This window comes from Choristoneura fumiferana, chromosome 27 (assembly GCF_025370935.1).
Source record: "Choristoneura fumiferana chromosome 27, NRCan_CFum_1, whole genome shotgun sequence".
NCBI lineage: Eukaryota > Metazoa > Arthropoda > Insecta > Lepidoptera > Tortricidae > Choristoneura > Choristoneura fumiferana.
In genome coordinates, this window is record NC_133498.1 from 3,006,407 (window position 1) to 3,020,659 (window position 14,253).

General features: G+C 38.5%; 4 protein-coding genes across 4 annotated transcripts; 2 read left to right on the top strand and 2 right to left on the bottom strand.

Moving 5' to 3' along the window:
• The first annotated feature begins 3 nt into the window (after positions 1-3).
• LOC141443484 (uncharacterized) lies at positions 4-1,154 on the top strand. Its single transcript, XM_074108804.1, has 2 exons — positions 4-113; positions 658-1,154. Exons 1-2 carry the CDS (start codon positions 63-65, stop codon positions 1,096-1,098), a joined length of 492 nt encoding a protein of 163 aa, XP_073964905.1. The 5' UTR covers positions 4-62; the 3' UTR covers positions 1,099-1,154.
• A 5,547-nt stretch (positions 1,155-6,701) lies between these two features.
• LOC141443486 (uncharacterized) lies at positions 6,702-7,791 on the bottom strand. The gene is made up of 2 exons (XM_074108806.1): positions 7,685-7,791; positions 6,702-7,188 (listed from the first exon to the last, which is right to left on the bottom strand). The coding sequence occupies exons 1-2, from the start codon at positions 7,733-7,735 to the stop codon at positions 6,760-6,762; spliced, it is 480 nt and encodes a 159-aa protein (XP_073964907.1). The 5' UTR covers positions 7,736-7,791; the 3' UTR covers positions 6,702-6,759.
• Positions 7,792-8,002: 211 nt separating this feature from the next.
• LOC141443489 (chorion class B protein PC401-like) lies at positions 8,003-9,468 on the top strand. The gene is made up of 2 exons (XM_074108808.1): positions 8,003-8,115; positions 9,023-9,468. The coding sequence occupies exons 1-2, from the start codon at positions 8,068-8,070 to the stop codon at positions 9,395-9,397; spliced, it is 423 nt and encodes a 140-aa protein (XP_073964909.1). The 5' UTR covers positions 8,003-8,067; the 3' UTR covers positions 9,398-9,468.
• A 2,390-nt stretch (positions 9,469-11,858) lies between these two features.
• LOC141443338 (uncharacterized) lies at positions 11,859-13,130 on the bottom strand. Its single transcript, XM_074108577.1, has 2 exons — positions 13,023-13,130; positions 11,859-12,178 (listed from the first exon to the last, which is right to left on the bottom strand). Exons 1-2 carry the CDS (start codon positions 13,071-13,073, stop codon positions 11,885-11,887), a joined length of 345 nt encoding a protein of 114 aa, XP_073964678.1. The 5' UTR covers positions 13,074-13,130; the 3' UTR covers positions 11,859-11,884.
• Positions 13,131-14,253: the final 1,123 nt, after the last annotated feature.

Consider the following 14,253-nt stretch of genomic DNA (forward strand, 5'->3'; position numbering starts at 1 on the left):
GGATCTTTTACAGTCATTCTGTCTTCAGCTTTCGTTGATACAAACAAACAAACAACTTAAATATGTCTTCCTTCACTGTTTTGGCTCTTTGCTTCCAGGCTTGCCTTATCCAGGTTAGTTTATATTTATTTACTTACTTAGTCAGGATTTGACAAGTTTTTACTTAAGTGTGAGAAGGAAAATAAATTTTGCAACCCAAATTTAACCCACTTTCAGTGGTCGAATCGACTTAAAATTTGATAGATACATTTAAATTGGATGAAAATATACGAGTAATTATAATACAGTAAAAAAACTTAAATAAAAAAATTAGCTTTTTAAGATAGATAATTATTTATAAGATAAATAATATTTTATTAAATGATGGGCATAGACTTGTATGTATATTGTTCAAAGTCATCATTTTATGTTTGCTATTACGTAGGTACCTATTATATGTCATGACTCATTTTTCTCTGTATCCATTAATTGTTCAAATCGTGCAAACCTAACCTAGCCTAGGGAATTCTACATCTATAATTTGTAGGCCCTGATTCGGGACTAGGCTAGACTTTTCATGTTAGATTCTTCATTTTATCTGCATGAATATTGTTTCTAACTTATTAACCTTGTTTCAAATATCGCAAACTTACTCGTATATAAAAACTATTTTTACAGAGCGCATTCAGCCAAGGATGTAGCAGCAACAACATCAACTTTAGTAACATGTGTTCGGCAAACCAGCAAAGTCAGCAGAGCATTGGCGCTTCAAACTTCGGAAACTATGGCGGGTCCAACCTTGGTGGCAACTTTGGTGTGTCCAGCCTGGGCAATGCTGGATTCAACCAGGGTAGCATTGGCGTGTCCAACCTTGGTACAAACATTGGCGTGTCCAGCCTGGGCAACCAAGCTCTGAGCGCGGTCAGCTCCGCGTCGTGCGGCTCGTACGGCGGCGTGGGCACCGGGCAGGTGGGCGTGGCGGGCGACATCGGCGTGGGCGGGAACACCGTCGTCGTCGGCTCCGTGCCGGTGCTCGGCTCCGTCGACTTCAGCGGCACCGTGCCCGCCTCCGGCTCCGTCTCTGTCTCCGGACAGTGCGGCTGCGGGTGCAACGCTTAAACTATGTAGTTATAAATACTAACCAGTTATACATAAATAAAATACACTAACTATAACCTATTTATTTTTATTTTTTGCTAATGAAGTACAAATCCCACGAATATTTTAAATGCGAGGTTTTTAGTCTTTTTGTTTGTTTGTTTGTTACCTTTTCACGTCTAAGCCTCTACACTGATTTAGATGAAATGCAGTAAACAGATAGTTTGAAGCCAGAAGCCGTGGTGGCCTAGTGGTTTGACCTATCGCCTCTCAAGCAGAGGGTCGTGGGTGCAAACTCCGGCTCGCACCTCTGAGTTTTTCGAAATTCATGTGCGGAATTACATTTGAAATTTACCACGAAATTTCCGGTGAAGGAAAACATCGTGAGGAAACCTGCACAAACCTGCGAAACAATTCAATGGTGCGTGCGAAGTTCCCAATCCGCACTGGGCCCGCGTGGAAACTATCTCTTGTTCTGAGAGGAGGCCTATGCCCAGCAGTGGGACGTATATAGGCTGGGATGATGAGATAGTTTGAGTCCCGAGAGAGAACATAGCGTAGTTTTATCCCGGAAAACTGCCCACAAGCTGCTACACAGCTTCATGCCAAGTTTAGCACCAGCACCAATATCTGGCACAAAAAAGCGTGCATAAATATTTGAAACGACTCGATATCCAGGACCGGAAAGACTTGTTATATTGACATTGGAAGACTTTATACATCTCCAATTTTTTTTGACGGTGGAAGCATTATATCGAAAATACAAATAGAGACATGGATGCACGGAAAAACCAGAAAAAGAGACCAGCACCGGGAATCGAACCCAGGTTCCCAGCATTCCGTGCTGCGTGCCATACCCCTACACTACCACTGGACATGAGTACAGACACGAATTTCTCCTATACACACATCTCAGGTTGCTTTTTTCTACTACGCTACTTAAGCAGCTGGTCTCTTTTTCTGGTTTTTCTGTGCATCCATGTCTCAGTTTGTATTTTCGATATGGTTTTACGGGATGAGCGTAAAAGTAACAAAGGAGTTGAAATAAAAAATACAAAAAGACTCCAAATAACCAATCATAGGTAGCACTTACAATGAACGTAGAAATAACTAATTAAGATGTTTAGACAGATTTTTAACTAAGAGACCCCATACATTGCTGTAATTTTTTATTTTTAATTCATATATTTTTAATTAACTTTACTATGTTACTTTCATAGTTGTTTATTGTAATTAGCTCCTGTAGGTATTTTCTTTTGAAAAAATTACAATATGCCAAGTTTTTTTTTAATCTTTATTTATTATGGAACTTTGATCAAATGATAATGAACATGTCAGTTCCCAAAGGCCTTAACTATAAAAACACCACAACAGCTATAAGATTTAAATGAGTAACAACTCGTGCCAAGAGGGACTGACATGTCCTCCAAACCATACCACCGGATCCCCTGCCACAGGGTGGCAAACCTGCGCACGGATTCTTTTACACAGAACATGCCAAGTTTCATGCGGTGGATTCTTCTTGGCAATGGTCTTTCCGAAAGTGCTGGTAGTATAAAAAAGTGACATGTAAAAGAGCCCTCTGTGGCCTACATACAATATAAACGTTTTGATTTTGATTTTAGATATCGTTGCACGCTTCACTGTGACAGAATGCATGTGACTGTATTTGTAAGCTGTAAAACTTGTATACAGACTGACAGACGGAAAAGAAAAGGGTCCTAATGTGGTACTTACGGAACCCTATAAGGTGTCGGATTAACTAATGTTATAATTTTGTTTGTTTGTTTATACTCTTTATTGTACAAAAAGGAAACACAAAATTTTTAGAAAAAAGTGCTAAGTACAAAGGCGGACTTATCCCTGAAGGGATCTCTGCCAGTTAACTTTTGAGTGCTAATGAAGAGCATTAAAAAAGTCAGGTTATTTTGTTTATCTCAACATAACATGTATTATATGTATTATGGTTAGATATAGAGTAGTTTATTTATTTACTAGTTGTAGTTTATGTATTACATTGTTTAAAGCGCTGTATTGTAGTTTCCTGTATCGTTGGCTCCCTTTTGTCGGACCCTAACCGATTGCTCCTCTCATCTACTGAAAGGTTGACTGATAGAGATTCCTTAAAGGGATAAGTCCGCCTGTGTACAAGTATCTCAAAGTTTATCAATTGCATTTTGTTTATTTCCTTTGCAGGTACGATAAAGAGTTTACATACATACATACATATGTACATTACAAAATAATACGAACACGCGTGTATGTATGTATTTTTTTTTATTCCACTGGAACGAGCAAGTGGGTCTCCTGATGGTAAGAGATCACCACCGCCCATAAACATCTGAAACACTTTATTATTTGTTCATGCGCTATGTATGACTGTTTGTGTTCCAAATAAATAAAAATAAAATAAACACCAGGGATATTGCAGATGCGTTGCCAACCTAGAGGCCTACGGCCTTAGATGGGATACCTCAAGTGCCAGTAATGTCACCGGCTGACTTCTCCACGCCGAAACACAACAGCGCAAGCACTGCTGCTTCACGGTAGTATTAGCAAGCAAGATGGTGGTAGCAATCCGGGCGGACCTTGCACAAGGTCCCACCACCTGCAAAATGTATGTAACTGGATGGCATTTTAATTTTAAAATTGCGTTCGTTTTGAATAACAAATCAGCAGTATGATGTGTCATAATGCGAAATAAGCCACTTGTGTCGCATTAGGTCACTAAAGTCATCTTTATAGTTGTATACCTAAACAGGGTCACGTGAAAAGAAACATCGACAAAGCGTAATTTGAGAATGAAGAAATGACACTTAGGGGCTGTTTCACCATCCATTGATTAGTGTTAACCGACGGTTAAATGTGATGCCGTCTCCGTCTATTCGAACAAAACAAATAGAGACGGCATCAGATTTAACCGTCAGTTAACAATCAATGAATGGTGAAACAGCCCCTTAGTAAGACAAAGAATGTTTAAGAGAATGGGCTAATTTGGATGGAGCTTGGTCGATGAGTGGCCAGGTATAATTTTAATAATAATAATCATCATCATCATCATCATCATCCCAGCCTATATACGTCCCACTGCTCACACACAGGCCTCCTCTCAGAACAAGAGGGCTCACCAATAATAATAATGAATTTATTTATTTAAACATTTTTTAAACCCATTACAATTTAGTTAAAATTTAAAAATTCAAATTAAAATCACAATCAATACATAATCATCATCATTATAATTTTATTTCACAACATATGACATTAAATTATAATCCTGAGTTAAATGAGTATAAAAGTTGAATTAAATCCATACTAATATTATAAATGCGAGTGTGTTTGTGTGTTTGTCCGTCTGTCACGCCGTAACGGAGCGTCGGGTCGACGTGATTTTTGGCATAGAGATAGTTTATGGGCCCGAGAGTGACATAGGCTACTTTTTATCTCGGAAAATGCACAGTTCTCGCGAGGGAACCGAACCGGAGCCGCGAGCAAAAGCTAGTAATGAAAATAATAATAATTTAATATATTTTATTTATCGTTTGGCGATTTCACACAGGTTAACACATTTTACGCTAATTACTAATATTATTAATAATAAACGTTCATTGCAGACCAGGGTCCAAAGATTGTTAGTAATATTAAAAGGGGTTAGTAACACAAAAAATAAAAAAGTCAAAATGTTATCAATGTTAGCCTAGCATCTGGTAGCATGGTGAACGGTTGTGTTGTTCTGAAAATGAGCTCTGGTTGAAATCAAAACGCCCTAGTGTAGATGGGTCTGTGTGATTTGTATGTTTTTTATAGTGTGGAGGTGAAGGAACTGCATGAACATTTCTTGCTTTAACGTAGCTAATCATAAGGTCGCGGGTGAGCAAAGTAATTCTTTTAGTTCATCGATATGGACCTCCGAAAACTAACGCCTGATTCAATAAACTAGTCAAAATACTGTATTCAAACTCACTCAAACTCACAACATTTATTGACAACAAAAACACACTACATCACAACAAAAACACAGTAAAAACATAAATAGGAGAAGAGAGAAAAATTAGAGACATTGTGCTGTAGTGTGATGCCAAAAAGACTCAGCTCAGCATGTGCCGTAGCCCTGTAACCAGAGCTGCAGCGCTGGTTTTCAGCTGAACCCCGGTGAGTGTGCACCCACGTAACTGAACGCGTAATCTATTTGCGTCACGCATCATGTTGCGAACTAATGAAATAAATTAAAACACTTTGTTTATACAGTGACTTAATTAATTAATGGATTGACACAGTAAAGTGTTTTGTATTGTAAGAAATATAAATGAACCAGTCAAGTGCAAGTTGGATTCGCGTACCTACCGAAGGTTCCGTCCAAATTTGTAGGCAGCTATGAATATCTAGGCATGGGTAACAGAGCCTCCTAAGCAAAATGTTCCTAATGTGAGGTCATTTTAGATAATTACTGACATAAACGGACAGACATAGATACATAAATAAGACATTTCAAAAAAATCTGAAAACTCCACGTTTCTATACTACGAGTATGGCAAACGATGGTAGTAGCAAGTGAAATAATGACAAAAACTTTGGCGCTCCCGTAATATAACTGTGAAAGTAACAGTCCTTCTGTCTGCCTGTAGCTATGATAAGTCTTCACACTAAAACCAATGAATCGAATAGTTTTTAACCCAGATTAGCACAGTTCCAGAATTAGTTAGCCATAAACGAAATCTTGGCAGACGAAATGGTGAGCTAAGTAAAGCCTATAAACAATAAATAATTAAACGATCAATCAATCAATCAATCATTTATTTTGCATATAAGTTTCGGTATTATATAAAGTTGCAGTTCCATTGGGATATAATTTTGTTTCACTTAACTTTACCTTGTAGGTGAACGATTGAACAACTTAGAGATTATTTAACATCGGTAAGTAATACGAGAGGCAAGTTTCTTGCGGCGCATTCTTCTTTGCAATGATGGTCTTTACGAAAGCACTGGTAGTTTAAAATGATGCTGATCAAACAGACGGGACTTATCACGCTAAAACACACGTGTAATATTTACCTCGACGTTTCAACCACATGACAGTGGCCCGGCGTGGTCACGAGTAGACTGAAGTGTAGGGTGTCAAGTCTGCCTAGCAGCGCGAATCCTTCGAACTACCCGCACATGATCACAAAAAGTACCGGTACTCGTATCTCGAACTACCCGCACTTGGCCACGGCCACTGTAATGTGGTTGAACGAGATAAATATTACTCGTCTAACACGCTAAAACATAGCGTGATAAGTCCCGTGTGTGGTATTTTGACTATGATCAAACAGATACAAAATTCAAACCGATTGTCAAAAAGACATTAATATCTAAGTCGTATTATAATATTAGTTATTAGATCATGGACAGGGACATTTGGAAATAATTCCGATCTGCATTGGCAATCTTTTACTTCAAATAGCGAATCTACTATGTTAAAAAATGTACTTGTGCTATATACTTGTGATTTTAATCATTAAAAAACGTTCGTTACGCCGGATTCTTTTCAACAGAGGTTTTTACGTACCGGTGGAAGATTTTTTTGTCATTCTTAAGTGACGTGTTGCAAAGAGGTAGGAATTAATTGAGTAATAAAATAAATCTTTAAACTTAACATCACTTTATTATATCAGTGGGTACCTAACTAACTAATATAAAACACTACGCGTTGCACCCGCAGCCGCACTGTCCAGAGATAGAGACGGAGCCGGAGGCGGGCACGGTGCCGCTGAAGTCGACGGAGCCGAGCACCGGCACGGAGCCGACGACGACGGTGTTCCCGCCCACGCCGATGTCGCCCGCCACGCCCACCTGCCCGGTGCCCACGCCGCCGTACGAGCCGCACGACGCGGAGCTGACCGCGCTCAGAGCTTGGTTGCCCAGGCTGGACACGCCAATGTTTGCACCAAGGTTGGACACGCCAATGCTACCCTGGTTGAATCCAGCATTGCCCAAGCTGGACACACCAAGGTTGGACGCGCCATAGTTTCCGAAGTTTGAAACGCCAATGCTCTGCTGACTCTGCTGATTTGCCAAACCAATGCTGTTAAGGTTGTTGTTGTTGTTTCCACACCCTTGGCTGAATGCACTCTGAAAAAAAAAGTTTTTATTTAAGTTTACGATATTCGAAACATGTTAAATAATAAAACTTAGAAATATTCTTCATGCAGATAAAGTGAAGAATCTAACATAAACTATACCTAGTCCCGAATCAGAGCCTACAATTTATAAATGTAGAATTCCCTAGGCTAGGTTAGGTTTGTACGATTTGAACAATTAATGGATACAGAGAAAAAAAGAGTTATGACAAACAATACGTCATGAAAAACATAACATTATGACTTACAACAATATACATACAAGTCTATGTTGCCCTCATTTAATAAATAATATAAATATCTATCTAAAAAGCTAATCTATTTAATTCAAGTTTTTTTACTGTATTGTATCTATCAAATTTTAAGTCAATTCGACCACTGAAAGTGGGTTAAATTTGGCTTGCAAAATTGTATTCCCACACTAACATGGCAAGTTAAGTAAAAACTGGTCAAATCCTGACTAAGTAAGTAAATAAATATAAACTAACCTGGATAAGGCAAGCCTGGAAGCAAAGAGCCAAAACAGTGAATGAAGACATATTTAAGTTGTTTGTTTGTATCAACGAAAGCTGAAGACAGAATGACTGTAAAAGATCCAAGCGACTTTTATAATCCAAGGATTTTGCAGTACGGTTGTCAAATATCGTGATAAATATTACTATTCAATTAAAATGGTCTAATTTGAGGTAAGTGTGTCGCGACATTACAATGTCATTGCCACAGTTATATCAGCTACCGATAACATGAAATCTTAATCTAAAGATGCACCAATACTCGTAGCTAGTTTAAAATGAAGTATAAGTACTGATTTTTGTAAAGGCTAAGCTTATTCAAAGTTTATATTTGAACTATTAAAGGAAAAACAAAGACAATGGTATTCAAAGCAGTCTTACTTTGCGCTTCAGTCCTCTTTGTCCAGGTAAATATTTAAAATCCTTTCTCAATAACGGACTAAATGACAGCAGGACATTGTAATTTTATATTACCAATAATTTCATTATATTTGAAATACTCGTACGAATCAAAACTCATGATTCCCCACAAACCGCAACCACACAACGAACCACAGAATAACTTTCGTTTATTTTTCCAATTATTTAATTGTGTGACTACAGCTTCGCCCAATTTTTGTTATCTTCGACATTTGATTTTTGTAAAAGTAATTATCCGAGATTAGGTATAATTTAGGATATATACTTTCATCTTATCTCACGTTCTTATGATCTAGTCCACTTTTAAATGCGTATGAGTCTTCATCCAACGTCATACTACAACTACCAACTACCTTCCGCTTTTTAACCCCCGACGCAAAAAGAGGGGTGTTATAAGTTTGACCGCTATGTGTGTCTGTCTGTCCGTCTGTCTGTCTGTGGCACCGTAGCTCTTAAACGGGTGGACCGATTTGAATGCGGTTTCTTTATTTGGAAGCAGGTTTTCTAGCGATGGTTCTTAGACATATTTCATCTAAATCGGTTCAGCCGTTTTTGAGATATTGAACTTTAAAGTGACAAAGTCGGGGCTTTCCAACTTTTTTGTTGCTTTAAGAGGGCAGTGTATCTCCCGATATTCCTAAATCGTTATTCCGGTTCGCACGCTGTATATCTTCGTCTTATCCCCTATTTTTGCTCTAGCCTACAATCCTACGAATCATACTATCCTAGGCTTACTGGCATGCATTGAGTAAGCAGCAGGGTATAGGCAGCTGGTGTGTGCCTTCGCGGTACTGATGCGCAAGCTGGCGCAGCCTATCCTGGAATAGGCCCTACGCACGCCTATGTTTAGGACGAATCATTGGCATCTGTTTAAACTTCAATTCTGTCATTCAGAGCATCCTGGCGCAGCAGTGCCAGCCGACACCCAGCTGCCGCGTGAGCGGGTCGGGCGTTGTAAGCGGCACGAGCAGCAGCGGCGGCGGCGCGCTGCAGGTGACGAGCGCGGGCCCGGTGGTGCCGCGCGGGCTGGCCGCCGCCACCGACCAGCTCCAGCTCGCCGGCACGCTGGCGCTGGACGGCTCGGTGCCGTTCCTGAGCGCCGTGGCCTTCGACGGCCAGTTCCCCAACAGCGGCGCTGCTTCCGTCTCCTACGGCTGCGGGGATGCCGTCGCCATCACGCAGGAGACCGGCAACCCCAGCGGCTCCAACGCGGCGTCCAGTAAGGGGCTCAGCGCCGATCAGCTCACCGCTTGCGGGAGACGCAACTGAGCGCAAAATCACGCTCAGATAATTCAGTGATTATTTCGTATACCTAATAAAGTTCTGTAGTCCGTAATGAATACTTTCTTTCCATCTTTACTTTACCAAACCTCGTGAAACCTAGACATAAAAAGGGGGGATTTCTGAAACGTTTTTATCTTCTTGAAAATAACAGTTCCAGGTATTTTTTAAAGTGAAGTCCATGGATCCCCTAGGATCGTGTTTATGCTGGATCTAGGCGACATAAAATGACTTTTTATGCACTAGTGCATAAAATAAAATCTTCGTCTAAGACCAAGGTAATCAGGTGTCAACAGCCACAAACAAAGAAGTTAAAATTAAAAATCAATCAAATCAATCAAAATAAATCAATAAAACTAAAAAATATAATTATATAGTAAATCCATGAAAAATAAAATGTACATAGTAAATGAACAATTGTTTCCAGTGTTACTATTTCGTTTCCTCGCCATCGAAGTGAAAAGCAGAGTGTAAAACTCGAGCATTAAACCCATTCTCCCCTCGACGTGTCTATTCACCCTCACCATACCGGCTCGGATGGCTATATGAACGTCTTGGGTAAAATGGCTCGTTTTATGCTCTTGTTGTAAGTACAATCTACTACTTTCATGCAAGTCGTATTTTTAATAATTACAATGGAAATTGTGACGTATTATGAAATTAATAAGGTTCAGTTTCCAACTTAAAGCAAGTGGTCGCTAAATCGCCTCTACCTTATTAAGGGTTAAATTGATAGTTGGGATCTAGATGACACTAGCTGTACTTGAATAACAATACCCCCGATTCTGTTAAGTATTTCAAAGTTCTATATCTCAAAAATGCCTGAACCGATTTTGGGGAGTCCCCTGTGACCAACACTCTTTTTTAGGGTTCCGGATCCAAAATGGAAAAAACGGAACCGTTATAGTTTCGCCATGTCATGTCCGTCTGTCTGTCTGTCTGTCCATCCGTCCGTATGTGACAGGCATTTTACTCGAAAACTACAAGATGTATGATGACATTTGGAGTACTGATGTCTTGTCAAAGCCGCTATTTTTTTGTAGTTAAATTAACATTACAAAATTAAATATTTATAGGGGTGGCACTCCATAGGTACTACACGTAACAGAAATTGAAAAAAAAAAAATTTTTTACTCGCATCCACGTGTGGCACATAGTTCGACAGCTCTTTTGAAAAGATAGTAAGGTTTCTCAAAATCTTTTTTGATTAAGTGAAGATTTCTGGAAATATTCGCTCCCAAAGTAGCAAAAATTGTGTCCCCTCCTCTATCTTGTAAACCGTTTGTCCAAAAAATATGCAAAAAATATGGAAAGGTAACGCTTAATAAATACTTTCAAAGAAAATTGGTTTTAACATGATCGGATATACCGTTTTTGAGTTAATGCCGAAAAACTGCGCTTCTCAACAAAAGGACGTAAGTGCCGTGAAGATACGCTCTTTTTCTGGTAATAGATTTTAAGACTGTATTAAGTGTTTTAATTGTGTTGTAACGCACTTGATTTTTTTCGTGATGACTACGGAACCCTATTTCGGGCGTGTCCGACACGCTCTTGGCCGGTTTTTTATTTTACTACCAATTTGTGTTCATAATAATCACTCTTCATACTTTTTTCCCTTATACTTTTTTTTGTTCATAAATTTTTATTTCTAACATCGAAACTCATCGTAATGACATTGCTAAGAACATATCTCAACTCATAATGTTGTTTTTCAAAAAAGAAAATCCTTCATAACAGACAAAATATCCTAATTTGCTTATTAATAATGACATTAATAAGAAAATATTTTAACTCATAATTTTGTTTTTCATAATGGTTACCTATTCAAAATAAGATTTACTTAAATCGTTAATTATTTATTTTATAAGTATTAGTTTAAAAAACATGTTCGGTCCTGGCGCTACCAAAAAAATTTCCAAGCCCCTGCGCGTCAGTAATGCGCATAAATGACACTTATGATAACCAATTTTTATTTTACTAGCGTGAACAAAGACACGAATGGTTCACAATCCCAGTACCCTGCGACGGCACGGCCCCATCAACCGCCACCACGCCGTACACCGGGAAACAACCGGACACGCGAATGCTCCCCCCCTATAGGGAGATCCCCTGTGACCGACACTTCGCCGCACTGCAGGTTTTCTATGTCAATTTCAGAAGGCTATAATAATATTATGGGGCCTAATTATGAATTTCGGGTGATAAGTTCAGAGCTCAATTTTGTAGTAAATAATGCCATCATTAAACCAAACTTAGTGGTTGCCATTGTTGAAAATACGATTTCCTTTCATTAAAACTGTCTTACAGGAAACCAAATGTAGATTGAGTTGTTAAACCAGGCTTAAGCTTCAAGTTTCATATATTTTTACATCATCATCACTATAATAAGTAGTGCTCAATACTAAATTGAGTATTTTTTCATCAAGGTATCGCAATTAAATAATAAAACTTTTATTATAACCAATTTTTATTTAACTAGCGTGAACAGGCACACGAATGGTTCACAATCCCAGTACCCTGCGACGGCACGGCCCCGTCAACCGCCACCACGCCGTACACCGGGAAACAACCGGACACGCGTATGGTCCCCCCTATAGGGAGATCCCCTGTGACCGACACGTCGCCGCACTGCAGGTTTTCGGTGATAATTTCACAAGGTTCTATGATGATATTGTTGGGTTGTAGGTTCCCGAGGGTGAGCCCTGAGAGTTGGTTACTGGGGATGTAGTTGCTCCCGAGTTGTAAGCATGCCGGTGCTGCCAGTGATTGCTGGAAGAGAAAGATTTATATGAGACTAGCGTTTACCCGCGGCTTCGCACGCGTAAATCATTAGTAGGTACAGCAGTTGCATTCTCGTGGGAATTCTCTAAAATTACATCGTGGTTTTCATTGACGTAAAATTTAAACAACAATGCCAAATTTCATGACTCTAAACCTAACTATTTAATTTTATCCCTATCCCGTGGGAATATCAGGATAAAAAGTAGCCTATGTGTTATTCCAGATGTCCAACTACCTACATACATACCAAATTTCATGACTCTAAGCCCGCGGCTGTTATTTAGAGATATTATCCCTATCCCGTGGGAATATCTATGTTTTATTCCAGGTTATAAACTAACTTTTTGCCAAATTTCATTCAAATCCGTCCAGCCGTTTCAGCGTGAAGAAGTAACAAACATACTTACTCACTCACAAACTTTCACATTTACGAGTATTAGTAGGATAGGATAGGATTAGACCTCTTATTCCGATAATAAAGTTCTCAGATATATGTGAAAACTTGGAACTAGTCTCCGATATATTAATAAGTAAATTAAGGTCTCATACAATTGACTACAGATGGTCTGTAAACTCTTTATTGCACAAAAGAAAAGAAACAAACCACAATTGACAAACTTTGAGATACCTGCTTGTTTTGAGGTAGTTGTATTAATAATGTGTAGGTACTTACTTAAATTAGTTCAATAATGTGCTTAGTATGTATGTTAATTTAACTATATGTGAATGCAATGACTAAGTTATAATAAATTATCGTCAACATATAAGTGTTACAAATCGAAGAATATTCTAGAAATCTATTTTTTGTCTAAAAAAATAGAATCAAACTTACCTGTATTAAGTATACTTGGATGCACAAAAAAATATATGCTGCACGCGACATATTTAAAGCAGGATTAACATAAAATAATGAAATTTGAGACTTTTATACAGTTCATGCGTTATCATTGATTTGGGACGATGTGAAATATCTTACATCATTAGCAAAAGAAATAATTATCAACTGTGTTATAATAACGCTAAGGTCGTTATGAAATTGGATATAAGTAATAGTGCCTTTGAAATGGAGGGATTTCGTTTCATTTCCATTTGTGGACTTGTGGACTATTTAAAATAACCTAACCATAAAAATTTCATTTTGAATACAAGTTTTTTTTCTGACTGTACTTTTTGTTGACTGTACTTGTATTGTCACCCAAATTACATTTGCATACCAAATTTCAAGTCGATGCTATTAACCGTTGAAGAGTTCCGTCCTGCAGAGAGGATCCTGGCTGGACTACCAGTATGTCACTAATAGATTATTGTAGGCACGCGATTAACATAATTTTTCCAAATTTTAAGTCAATCCGACTACTGGAAGTTGGTCAAATTTTACTTGCAAGATTTGATTACAGACAGACAGACAACGGGACAGGTGAAACTAAATAAAAGCTTGACACTAATTGACCTAGTCCAATGTAAGCAAAGCTTGTGTATTGGCTCTATGCACGACATCAGCGCCACCTATCGTCCGCAACTTTGCTGGCTCTGAGGCTCGACGTTTTGAAATATCATCGCGACATCGTGACAAAAATCAAACCTATAACGTATTAACTTATAATACAAAATTACTGTGATACCGTGGTTTGGGTGAACAAAGGGTTGTGAATTCATTTTAGTTCATTAAAGTTGAATGAGGTAAGTAAAATTTATTCAAACGGTGTGATTTATTTCGGTTATGTCAGGGCTTGTTTACTTCATGTTTAGTTGTACTTTTACTGTAAAACAAAAAGATAAAGCTACTTTAATGGTTTCTTCAAATAATAGTGAAGATATATAATTGTTCTTGTATCGCTAGTAATAAATTAAATATCGTTTGCAGATCAAAATGAGTATCATTTTGAAGACCGGTTTTGTGAGTTTACTCAATACCAAATTTCAACCACAAACAATTCCAAAAGGAAAATTGTTGGTAGGTATCTGCTGGACATGTCCGGGATGTAGAGGAATTGGACAAAACAGGGACAGTGTTCAAGCTCAGCTCAGCAAGTTCAGCTCGCACCATAAGACAAACATCTATT